This window comes from Callithrix jacchus, chromosome 8 (genome assembly GCF_049354715.1).
Source record: "Callithrix jacchus isolate 240 chromosome 8, calJac240_pri, whole genome shotgun sequence".
Lineage (NCBI taxonomy): Eukaryota > Metazoa > Chordata > Mammalia > Primates > Cebidae > Callithrix > Callithrix jacchus.
The window spans coordinates 57397028-57408542 of NC_133509.1; the positions used below are offsets into that span (position 1 = coordinate 57397028).

The 11515-nt window shown below is 46.8% G+C and overlaps 1 protein-coding gene across 2 annotated transcripts; it reads right to left on the reverse strand.

Moving 5' to 3' along the window:
- Positions 1-1533: 1533 nt before the first annotated feature.
- On the reverse strand, positions 1534-11135 carry PSMB5 (proteasome 20S subunit beta 5). 2 transcript variants are annotated; one of them, XM_035260108.3, is made up of 3 exons: positions 10990-11135; positions 9319-9625; positions 1534-2053 (listed from the first exon to the last, which is right to left on the reverse strand). In XM_035260108.3, the coding sequence occupies exons 2-3, from the start codon at positions 9512-9514 to the stop codon at positions 1767-1769; spliced, it is 483 nt and encodes a 160-aa protein (XP_035115999.1). In that variant the 5' UTR covers positions 9515-9625; positions 10990-11135; the 3' UTR covers positions 1534-1766. The 2 variants fall into 2 exon arrangements, with proteins under 2 accessions (XP_035115999.1, XP_002753673.3); XM_002753627.7 differs by lacking the exon at positions 10990-11135 and adding an exon at positions 10583-10803.
- Positions 11136-11515: the final 380 nt, after the last annotated feature.

Genomic DNA, 11515 nt, shown 5'->3' on the forward strand with positions numbered 1-11515 from the left:
TTGCACCATTGCACTCCAGCCTGGGTAACAAGAGCAAAACTCTGTCTCAAAAAAAAAAAAAAAAAAAAAAAAGAGGGAAGATGTGGCTTGGCTCCTGCCTATTTCTTTCTTTTCTTTTTTTTTTTGGAGATGAAACTTCACTTTTGTTGCCCAAACTGGAGTGCAATGGCATGATCTCAGTTCACTGCAACCTCTGCCTCTGGGTTCAAGTAACTCTCCTGTCTCAGCCTCCTGAGTAGCTGGGATTACAGGCGCCCACCACCATGCCCAGCTAATTGTTTTTATTTTTAGTAGAGATGGGATTTCACCATGTTGGCCAGACAGGTCTCAAACTCCTGGCCTCAAGTGATTGGCCCACCTCAGCCTCCCAAAGTGCTGGGATTACAAGCTTGAGCCACCACGCCCCACCTGGCTCCCGCCTATTTCAACTGTGTAGTCTGGGTCTACCCTAGCAGCAACTTGACTCCTGGGGCTCCTGAGATACTTCTCAGCAAACAATGTCCTTAGGCACGAGTCATTTGTTTTCCAAACCCCCTTTTCCGATCTAATTCCCAATTTCCCTGCATTTGACAAATGCAATTAACAAGCCTCGATCAGGTCCTGGCCGACAGCCCTCATCAATCACTACAAAGACTGCACAAGGCTGAGGGGGAAGGGAAGGTAGCTGCAGTATAGAGAAGGAGGCCTTACCCTCTCTATTTCTGTGAATGACTCCTCCAAACCTGTCTCAAAATATGACTCTGAGTTGTCACCTTCACCAACCACTTTCTGCCTTCTGGCTAAATATAAGGTGGTATTGTGCCCTCCATTCCCATTTTTAAAGGTTTCTCCCATCAACCTCCTCTATCTCCTATCTTCTCTTTAACAGAAGGCCTTGCCATCTGCTGCCACCATAGCTTGGGAACTCCCCCCAGTTCCAATAGTGCTGGGTGTGATAAATCAGCTGTTTTTCTGCTCTCAGCAGGGCCTCTTGCCCACCCACACATTCCAGTGACAATTTAGTCACTGGAATGACAATTTAGTCAGCTGCTTCCTGACCAGGAGGCTATAAACTCACCATCACTCCCCTCCACACATACACACACAATGGAGGACCAAAAGGACAAGGATCACCAGGCTTTCGGTTACTACTACTTTCACAGTCACTTCTTTGTCCTCTCCTTCCCAGTTGGTTTAAGAGTCAAGACTTACCGTCCTCACCCTTCCGCTCTACAAGTAGCCTCAGCCTTCCCTCCCCAACCACAGGGTGAGAGCCCTGGAGCCCTGCCTGGTACAGCCCTGTGCATCTTTCCACCTCATCAACTTTTCATCTCTTTGCAAACCGAATCGGGAAGTCTCTCCCTCCTGCCTGCCTCTCTCTCCTTCTCTGTTATTAGCTTCATGAGTGGGGACATTAATGTATTCACTAGACAATGTCTTCACACCACTGTTTCCTGTAATTACAGTCACCTCCCTCCCACTGTCCTAGCTTATTTGACTGTAAAGTGCTTGGAGGAGGGACAGTGTGGACAAAAGGCACAACACAGACTGAGGTTGAGAAGTGAGTAGTGTAATGTTAACATCCAAGAAAGTAAAATAAACAGTCGCCTCTGCAGCAGCTCATTAACAACTGGTAACACATAGAGGTCAATGTGCCAGAGCTTAAAAAAAAGTGTTGATATAATTGAAGACCCTTCCACTATAAATAGGATGGAGGATGGGTCACTGTATCCTTATTACCAATGACAGTCACCCCAAGAAACACAAGCAGCTGCATCCACCCTCTTTCAGGGAGCAGAGCCACTATACTTCTCATGCAGATCAGCCACATTGTCACTGGAGACTCGGATCCAGCCATCTTCCCGCACATGGTAGAGGTTGACAGCACCTCCTGAGTAGGCGTCTCTGTAGGTGGCTTGGTAGATGGCTCGACGGGCCAAATCATAGGCCTCCTCCACTTCCAGGTCATAGGAATAGCCCCGATCCATGACCCCATACGCATACACAGAGCCAGAACCTACAGAGAATGTGGCCCCTGAGATCCGGTTCCCTTCACTGTCCACGTAGTAGAGGCCTGGAAAGGGAGATGAGGTTAGCAGGAAAAAAAAAAAGATCACCCCTTTTAATGTCTAATTCATATGCCAAGGCAGTAGTTTTCTCTCTCTTCCCCGCCCCCCTTTTTTTTTTTTGAGACGGAGTTTCGCTCTTGTTACCCAGCTGGAGTGCAATGGCACAATCTCGGCTCACCACAACCTCTGCCTCCTGGGTTCAGGCCTCCGCCTCCTGGGTTCAGGCAATTCTCCTGCCTCAGCCTCCTGAGTAGCTGGGATTACAGGCACGCACCACCACGCCCAGCTTATTTTTTGTATTTTTAGTAGAGACAGGGTTTCACCATGTTGACCAGGATGGTCTCGATCTCTTGACCTCCTGATCCACCCGCCTCGGCCTCCCACAGTGCTGGGATTACAGGCTTAAGCCACTGCGCCCGGCCTTCCCCTCTCTCCTTTTCTGAAATGGATTTGCTCTTGTTGCCCAGGCTGGAGCAATGGCACAATCTTGGCTCACTGCAACCTCCACCTCCCAGGTTCAAACGATTCTCCTGCCTCAACCTCCTGAGAAGCTGGGACTAAAGGTGCACACCACCACACCCAGCTAATTTTTGTATTTTTAGTACAGACAGGGTTTCACCATGTTGGCCAGAATGGTCTCAATCTCTTGACCTCGTGATCTGCCCACCTCAGCCTCCCAAAGTGCTGGGATTACAGGCGTGAGCCACCTTGCCTGGCTTTTTGTTTTTTTAAAGCTAGCTGGGTGTGGTGGTGCATGCCTGTGTGAGGTTGAAGCAGGAGGATTGTTTAAGCCCAGGAGTTGGAGGCTGCAGTGAGCTATAATCACACTACCACACACCAGCCTGGCAACAGAGTGAGACACTATCTTTAGAAAAACTAAACAAAACAAAAAAACTTGAAGAAATAAAATTTAATATTAAGACTCCAGGATTCTACAACATACCACTCCATCTCACCTGACCTTACATTATAATAATGTTGCCCATTCTCTCAGCACATCCACAAAGTGAGTATATATATTCCAAATGACTTAGGTTTCAAGCACAGAACTTCAGATACTGTGAAAGATAACATTTAAAACATAATCCCTACTCCCACACCAAAAGACCCCATAATGCCAGTCACTTGAGCCCAGGAAGTTGAGGTTATAGTGAGCTGTGATCATGCCACTGCACTCCATCCAGCCTGTGTGACAGAAAACCAAACTCCATAATGCCAGAACCCAAAGAGTTTAAGACTATCTGGAGAACAAGTCATATCTTACACAGGAGGATAATAAAGGCTAGAGTTCATAATCATATTGTAAAGGCCTGCACTGTCCACATGGTAGCCACTAGCCACATGTGACAAGCTGAGCACCTGAAACTAGAACTACATGCTGACATGATAATATTTTGGATTTATTAAGTTAAATAAAATATACTGAAATTAAATTTTTTTTTAAAATGTGGCCAGCATAAAATTTAAAATTACACATATGGCTCACATTATATTTCTATTGCTGGTATAGACCAGGGTTTGGCCAGGCCAACTGCCTTCATTTTTTAATTAAAATGTTATTGGAGAACAGCCACTTGTTTCCAGATTGTCTACGATTGTTTTGTACAACACTAGCCGAGTCAAGTATTTGAAACAAAGACTTAGGCCTCCAAGCCTAAATTATTTACTATTTGGCCCTTTATGAAAAAGTTAGCTGACTTGGTATAGATGAAAATTTAGAGTTCAATCCCAACTGCCTACTGGATCTCTCCAACTGGATGCCTTTGTCATCAAGTTCAGATTCAAGGTTCCTAACCCTACATACCAGTGGTTCTCCACCTACCAAACTCATCTCTCCTGTGTGCCACCAACGCACACTTCCCCCGTCTTCTGAAATTCTGCCAATGGCATCACTCATCTTTTTCCTATTTTAGTGGTTCTCACATTTCACCATGCACTAGAGTCATCTAACAAAGATTTTTTTCAAAAACGCATAGGACTTACCCTAGGCATTCTTTGTAACTGGTGTGGGGTGGGAAACAGTTATGGAACTTGTTTTTTAAGTCCTCCAGGTGATTCTAATGCAAGCCAGCTTGCGCACCACTGCCCTTATTCGTTTTCAGGTTCAGGTGATTCTCATGTAAACCTCACTCCTTTCTCTGGCCCCTTCTCAGTCCGAGTGCCATGCCCTTGCCTGGGAGGCTCACCATATGGTTCCAATGTATCCCTCTGGCTTTATGGCTTGCAATTCCCCTTCACCCGCTTAGTTCCAATTAAACTGGGCTTTCAGTTATTCCTCAAAATCCTCATGCTTCTTTCTTCGACTTTGTTCATTATGTTGCCTTTCCCTTTTTCACATCCAGGACAACTACCACCAATCCATTAAGTCTTCCCCAATTCCTCCCATCGGAAGGAATCTCTTTTTTTTTTGAGATGGAGTTTCGCTGTTGTTACCCAGACTGGAGTGCAATGGCACGATCTCGGCTCACTGCAAACCTCTGCCTCCTGGGTTTAAGCAATTCTCCTGCCTCAGCCTCCCGAGTAGCTGGGACTACAGGCGTGCACCACCATGCCCAGCTAATTTTTGTATTTTTAGTAGAGACGGGGTTTCACCTTGTTGACCAGGATGGTCTCGATCTCTTGACCTCGTGATCCACCCACCTCAGCCTCCCAAAGTGCTGGGATTATAGGCGAGAGCCACAGTACCCGGCTAGGAATCTCTTCTTTCTCAATACTCCTTCAGCATTTGACTGGTTCTTTTTATTGATTGATTGATTGATTTCTGAGATGAAGTTTCACTCTCATTCCCCAAGCTGGAGTGCAATGGCTCGATCTTGGCTCACTGTAACCTCTGCCTCCTAGGTCTCCTGCCTCAGCCTTCTGAGTAGCTCGGATTACAGGCATGCACCACCACAGCTGGCTAATTTTGTATTTTCAGTAGAGTCGGGGTTTTACCATGTGCGTCAGGCTCGTCTTGAACTCCTGACCTAAGGTGATCTGCCTGCCTCGGCCTCCCAAAATGCTGGGATTACAGGCATGAGCCACCATGCCCAGCCAAGCAGTTCTGATAAAAATGGTATTTATCTTATTCATTCAGCCTTAGATTAAGTACAGTCATCCTTTGGTATATGAAGGGGATTCATCCCAAGACCCATGCATATATCAAAATCTATGCACACTCAAGTCCTAAAGTTGGCCCTGCAGAACCTGCATATATAAAAAGTTGGCCCAGTGTGGTGGCTCACGCCTGTAATCCCAGCACTTTGGGAGGCCGAGACAGGTGATCACCTGAGGTCAGGAGTTCGATATCAGCCTGGCCAACATGGTGAAACCCCATCTCTACTAAAAATACAAAAATTAGCTGGCATGGTGGTGGGTGCCTATAAACCCAGCTACTCGGACAGCTGAGGCAGGAGAATCACTTGAACCCAGGAGGCAGAGGTTGCAGTGAGCTGAGATGGTGCCATTGCACTTAAGCCTGGATGACAAGAGTGAAACTCCATCTCAAAAAAAAAAAAAAAAAAAAGAAAAGAAAAAAGAAAGTTGGCCCTCTGTATATTCAGATTTCGAATTCTGGGAATGTATATTTTCAGTCAGAATTAGGTTGAAAAAAATCTGCATATAAGTGGACCTGCATATGAGTGGTTCAAACCCATGTTGCTCAATGGCCAGCTGTATTCTGAGGCAAGGGGATGAATCACAATGAATGTGAGGGGGTCATCAGGAAGGCCTCTTGAAGAAGGTACTATTTAAATGATGCTAAATCTCCCTGGATTTTCCTTGCTACCTGGTCCCTGTACTCTCTTACACTGTTTCTATCACCTGGAACAAAGAGTTCAAAGCAGCTAAGAGTTCAAAGCAACTATTCCAAAATGCTTCCCTGGACCACATAAAATATATGAAACTGTCCTTTCACACCTTTCAGTGAAAGGCATATTAATTTCCAAAGTAACAACCTGAGTTCCTCTCTCACATCCAGTTTTTAATTTCCTTTCATCCTCCATTGGGTAGTAAGCAAATACTCCCTATATCCTTCTATTTTTGTTTGAAAGCAAGCGAAAAAGTGGTAGGTACCCTGTAATTGTTCTACAAGATAACTAGGTCTTTAGTAAGCAGGTAAATGAATAAAGCAAAAACAAAAGGAGGAAAGAATAATTATTTTTAAGTATATGGAAGAGAAAATTAGAAAGTGACTAGCCATACTCCAGCTTTACCAAAGGAACAACTCAAAACTGGCTGAGAGGAAATGACATCAAATACAAAACTGAACTTTCTGGCAAGTTTCTTAAACGCTGGCTGGAAAGGAAAACAGGCTAAGAACTTATTTTCAGAGATGATAGAACAGGACCTCGCATGATTATAAAGGTGGTTATAACTAGCAAAAAAATAAAAGAAATGAGCTCAGGCCGGGCGCAATGACTCATGCCTGTAATCCCAACACTTTGGCAGGCCGAGGTGGGGAGATCACCTGAGGTCAGGAGTTTGAGACTTGCCTGACCAACATGGTGAAACCCTGTCTCTACTAAATGAGCCCAAGAAGCCCCTTCTAGGTCAAAGACTCTCTAAAAAAAAGAAAGAAAGAAGAGGCTAGGTGCGATGGCTCACATCTGTAATCCCAACACTTTGGGAGGCTGAGGCAGGTTGATCACCTCAGGTCAGGAGTTTGAGACCAGCCTGACCAACACAGTGAAACCCCATCTCTACTAAAAATACAAAATTAGCCCGGCATGGTGGCAGGTGCCAGTAATCCCAGCTACTTGGGAGGCTGCAGCAGGAGAATCGTTTGAACCCAGGAAGCAGAGGTTGCAGTGAGTCAAGACCAAGCCATTATACGGTAGACTGGGTGACAAGAGGGAAACTTCATCTCAAAAGAAAAAAAGAGAAATGACTAACTTTTGAGGGACAACCATTATATTATAGTCCAATACAGTAGCCACAAACCACAGATGGCCACTGAACACTTGAAATAGCACTACTGCCACATGTAGGATTCAACGAATTCTTAATTTTTTTTTTTTTTTTTTTGAGACAGATTCTCACTCTGTAGCCTAGACTGGGGTGCAGTGGCACGATTTCTACTGACTGCAGCCTCCACCTCTCAGGTTCAAGTGATTCTTGTGCCTCAGCCTCCTACATAGCTGGGACTATAGGCACATGCCACCACGCCCAGCTAATTTTTGTATTTTCGGTAGAGACAGGGTTTTGCCATGTTGGCCAAGCTGGTCTTTAACTCCTAACCTCAGGTGATCCACCTGCCTCAGGCCTCCCAAAGTGCTGGGATTACAGGTGTGAGGCAGTACACCCAGCCAAATTCTTAAAATTAATTTTGGCCGGGCGCGGTGGCTCACGCCTATAATCCCAGCACTTTGGGAGGCCGAGGCGGGTGGATCACAACGTCAAGAGAGCCAGACCATCCTGGTCAACAAGGTGAAACCCCGTCTCTACTAAAAATACAAAAATTAGCTGGGCATGGTGGTGCGCGCCTGTAGTCCCAGCTACTCAGGAGGCTGAGGCAGGAGAATTGCTTGAACCCAGAAGGCGGAGGTTGCAGTGAGCCGAGATCTCGCCATTGCACTCCAGCCTGGGTAACAACAGCAAAACTCCGTCTCAAAAAAAAAAAAAAAATTAACTTCACCTGTTTCTTTTTAATTTTTAACTACGTCCATGAGGAAATTCTATTAGATAGTGCTGGCTAGTTTTAATTAAGTCTATCACCCAATTTAATACTCAAAAGTTCTTTCTGGTCTTATTTTATTTTTAGTTTTTTTGATTCAGAGTCTCACTCCATTGCCCAGGCAGGACTGCAGTGGACAATCTTGGCTCACTGCAACCCCTGCCTCCTGGGTTCAAGCAATTCCCCTTCAGCCTCCCAAGTAGCTGGGATTACAGGTGCCTGCCATCATGCCCGGCTAATTTTTGTATTTTTAGTAGAGACAGGGTTTCACCATGTTGGTCAGGCTGGTCTTGAACTCCTGACCTCAGGTGATCTGCCCTCCTCAGCCTCCCAAAGTGCTGGGATTACAAGCATGAGCCACCACACCCAGCCTCTAGTCTTAGTCTATAGGAGAGAGAACAGATGGAAAAATATGAGTCAGATACTATACTAGTAGCTTTACATTTATTACCTCACTTAACCAAGGTAACAGATGATAAAACAGAGGCTGTGAAAATATGTGTGTATGCATGCCTACTATCACAGGTAGTCAGTGACACAGCTGATCTAACTCCATGCCTTTCCCTATAGTACAGTGACTTCCTTGAATAAAGAGAAGGAACAGATTTGGTGCAGTGGCTCACATCTGTTTTCCCAGCACTTTGGGAGGCTGAGGCTAGCTTGGCCAACATGGTGAAACCCCGTCTCTACTAAAAATAAAAAAACTAGGTCAGGCGTGATGGCTCATGCCTGTAATCCCAGCACTTTGAGAGGCCGACGCGGATGGATCACCTGAGGTCAGGAGTTCAAGACCAGCCTGACCAAGATGGTGAAACTCTGTCTCTACTAAAAATACAAAAATTGCCAGGCGCAGTGGCTCACGCCTATAATCCCAGCACTTTGGGAGGCTGAGGAGGGCAGATCACCTGAGGTTGGGAGTTTGAGACCAGCCTGACTAACATGGAGAAACTCCGTCTCTACTAAAAATATACAAGTAGCTAGGCCTGGTGGCACATGCCTATAATCCCAGATACTTGGGAGGCTGAGGCAGAAGAATCAATTGAACCCAAGAGGTGGAGGTTGTGGTGAGCTGAGATCACGCCATTGCACTCCAGCCCGGGCAACAAGAGTGAAACTCCATCTAAAAAAAATAATACAAAAATTAGCTGGGCATGGTGGTGTGTGCCTGTAATCCCAAGTACTTGGAAGGCTAAGGCAGGAAAATCTCTTGAACCTGAGAGATGAAGGTTGCAGTAAGCCGAGATCACACCATTGCACTCTAACCTGGGCGACAAGAGCGAAACTCTGTCTCAAAACCCCCCCCCAAAAAAAAAAAAAAAACAAAACTACCTGGGTGTGGTGGTGGCCACCTGTAATCCCAGTTACTTGAGAGGCTGAGGCACGAGAATCACTTAAACCTGGGGGCGGAGGCTGGAGTGAGCTGAGATCATGCCACTGCACTCCAGCCTGACTGACAAGAGTGAGACTGTCTTAAAAAAAAAGAGAGAGGAAGGAAGGGCTAAAGACCTAATCAACACATCCTCAGCACTGACACCAAACCCTTTAATTCATCTCCCCATCCAACTCCTCCTCCCTGTAGTGTCAGCCCAAGGACCACGTGGTTGCAGCTTAACTCACCAGGGCCTCTCTTATCCCAGCCACAGATCATGGTGCCCATGGACAGCCCCATGCCTTTGTACTGATACACCATGTTGGCAAGCAGCTTGGAGGCAGCTGCTACAGAGATGCGTTCCTTATTGCGAAGCTCATAGATTCGACATTGCCGAGCCAACAGCCGTTCCCAGAAGCTGCAATCTGCTGCGCCCCCAGCCATGGTGCCCAGCAGGTATGGGTTGATCTCTATCACCTTCTTCACCGTCTGGGAGGCAATGTAAGCACCTGCTGTAGCCCTGGAGTCAGCCGCAACTATGACTCCATGGCGGAACTGTTAAGATGAGAGAAAAACACAAAACAGGCCACATAAGACCACAAAAACACCCCTACATACTTCTTTTTGCATCAATCGAAACCCAGCACATCTTTCTGTCCTTCTATACTTCACAGTATACTTCTCCACATATTAATGTCACTTGAGCTTCACTTCAATCCTTTGACATGGGTATGACCCATATTAAATTCATTTTACAGGATGCGTGCGGTGGTTCATTCCTGTAATCCCAGCATTTTGGAGGCCAAGGTGGGAGGCCAGGTGCTGGAGACCAGTTGGGCAACGCAGGGAAACCCATCTCTACAAAAAGTAAAAAAATTAGCCTGTCATGGTGATGTGTGCTCTGGAGGCTGAGACGCTGGCACGACTGCACGCTAGCCTGGGGAACAGGGCGGGACCCTGTCTTTAAAAAAATCATTTTATAGATGAGGAAACTGGTTCAATGAGATCGAATGACTTGTTCAATCTAGTTACTGCAGAGTTGGGCAAGATGCCCCAAATGTCTGGTTCTTGGTACAATGCTTACCCTCACCAAGCTTCCCCTTCATGCCAGTTTCAGATACCCTTGCCTTGAGGGGCCGCCCAGTTTCCAAAACTTTGGTAAACGGTTTCAATAGCCTTCCCTCGGCCAAGGTTCATTGTTGTTGCGGTCTTTCCCCCTTCCCAGCTAAAAGTTTCTGAACAGCAGCAACCTGGGGTCGCCTAGGACATTAACCCAAGAAGCCTCTGCTTCCTTCCCGACTTACCCCCAACCCCGCCACCACCCTCTCCAACCAGAGCGAGGACAGGGGCCTCCTGGGGCAATGAAACAGCAAAACCACTGCGGTCCGAAAGAGAGGACCGAGCCTCCGCCTGGGTTGGTGGCCAAGGCCACCGCAAACTCCAGTCAGGCTGGGAGGCCAGGCAGGTCGCGGACGTTCAGTACTCAGCCTGGCAGGGCGGCTGGCTCCGCACCTTGAAGGCCAGGGTGGTTGTTCCATGAAGCATTTCGATTCCTGGCTCCTCTGGGACACTCCAGCCTGGCATGGCCAGGGTCAGCCCATCACTGGGACTTCCTGGACCCAGATCCAACAGATCTGCACGACCCCCGAGTCCGAAAAACCCGGGCTGGTTCACCGGTAGCTGTCTCTCCAACACGCTGGCTAGCGCCATGTCTAGTGTGGGCATAAAGAACTAACTCTGACAACGCCTACCAAAGATAGGCTTGGGCAACGCCTCGCCGTCATAGCTTCACTTCCTATTAAATCTATTCCGGAAAGGAGCCATTTTGACTGCTGGCAACCACGCCTCCAGAAAGAACAGCCAGATGCGAAAGACTATTTTCACTGAAGACGGTGGGGGAAATAGATGGCTTCACCAACCTTTAATTCTGAAAGGATGTAGCTGCCATCTTGGCTTTGGTCTCGCACGTAGTTTTGGATCAGAGTAACTTCAAATTCACAGGAAGTGACTGGAAACGTCCATGTTGCGCGAGGGAAGTGAGGTCGGCCATCTTTGAGAAGGGAGTGACTGGTTGAAAATCGGTTCTGAACTCTTAGTGGTGAGTCCTCACACTACAGCCTGGTGTCCAAGCAACAGGTTACATCGCTGCTGCTTCCAGCACCTTGTTAACGCGCCTTGGGTTGCCATCTTGTTTAAGGGGACCCTCTAAAATTGGTCCATTGGTAAAATGATGATCCATTCTGAGACCATTTCCCCATGATATTAAACCACAGTAATTTGTGGTAAAAAGCGCAACAAAATAAAAGTGCTGTACCTCTTGTCAGTTGCCTTAACAGTAACCGGTTTTTTTTTTTTTTCTTTTGAGACGGAGTTTCGCTCTTGTTACCCAGGCTGGAGTGCAATGGCGTGATCTCGGCTCACTGCAACCTCCGCCTCCTGGGTTCA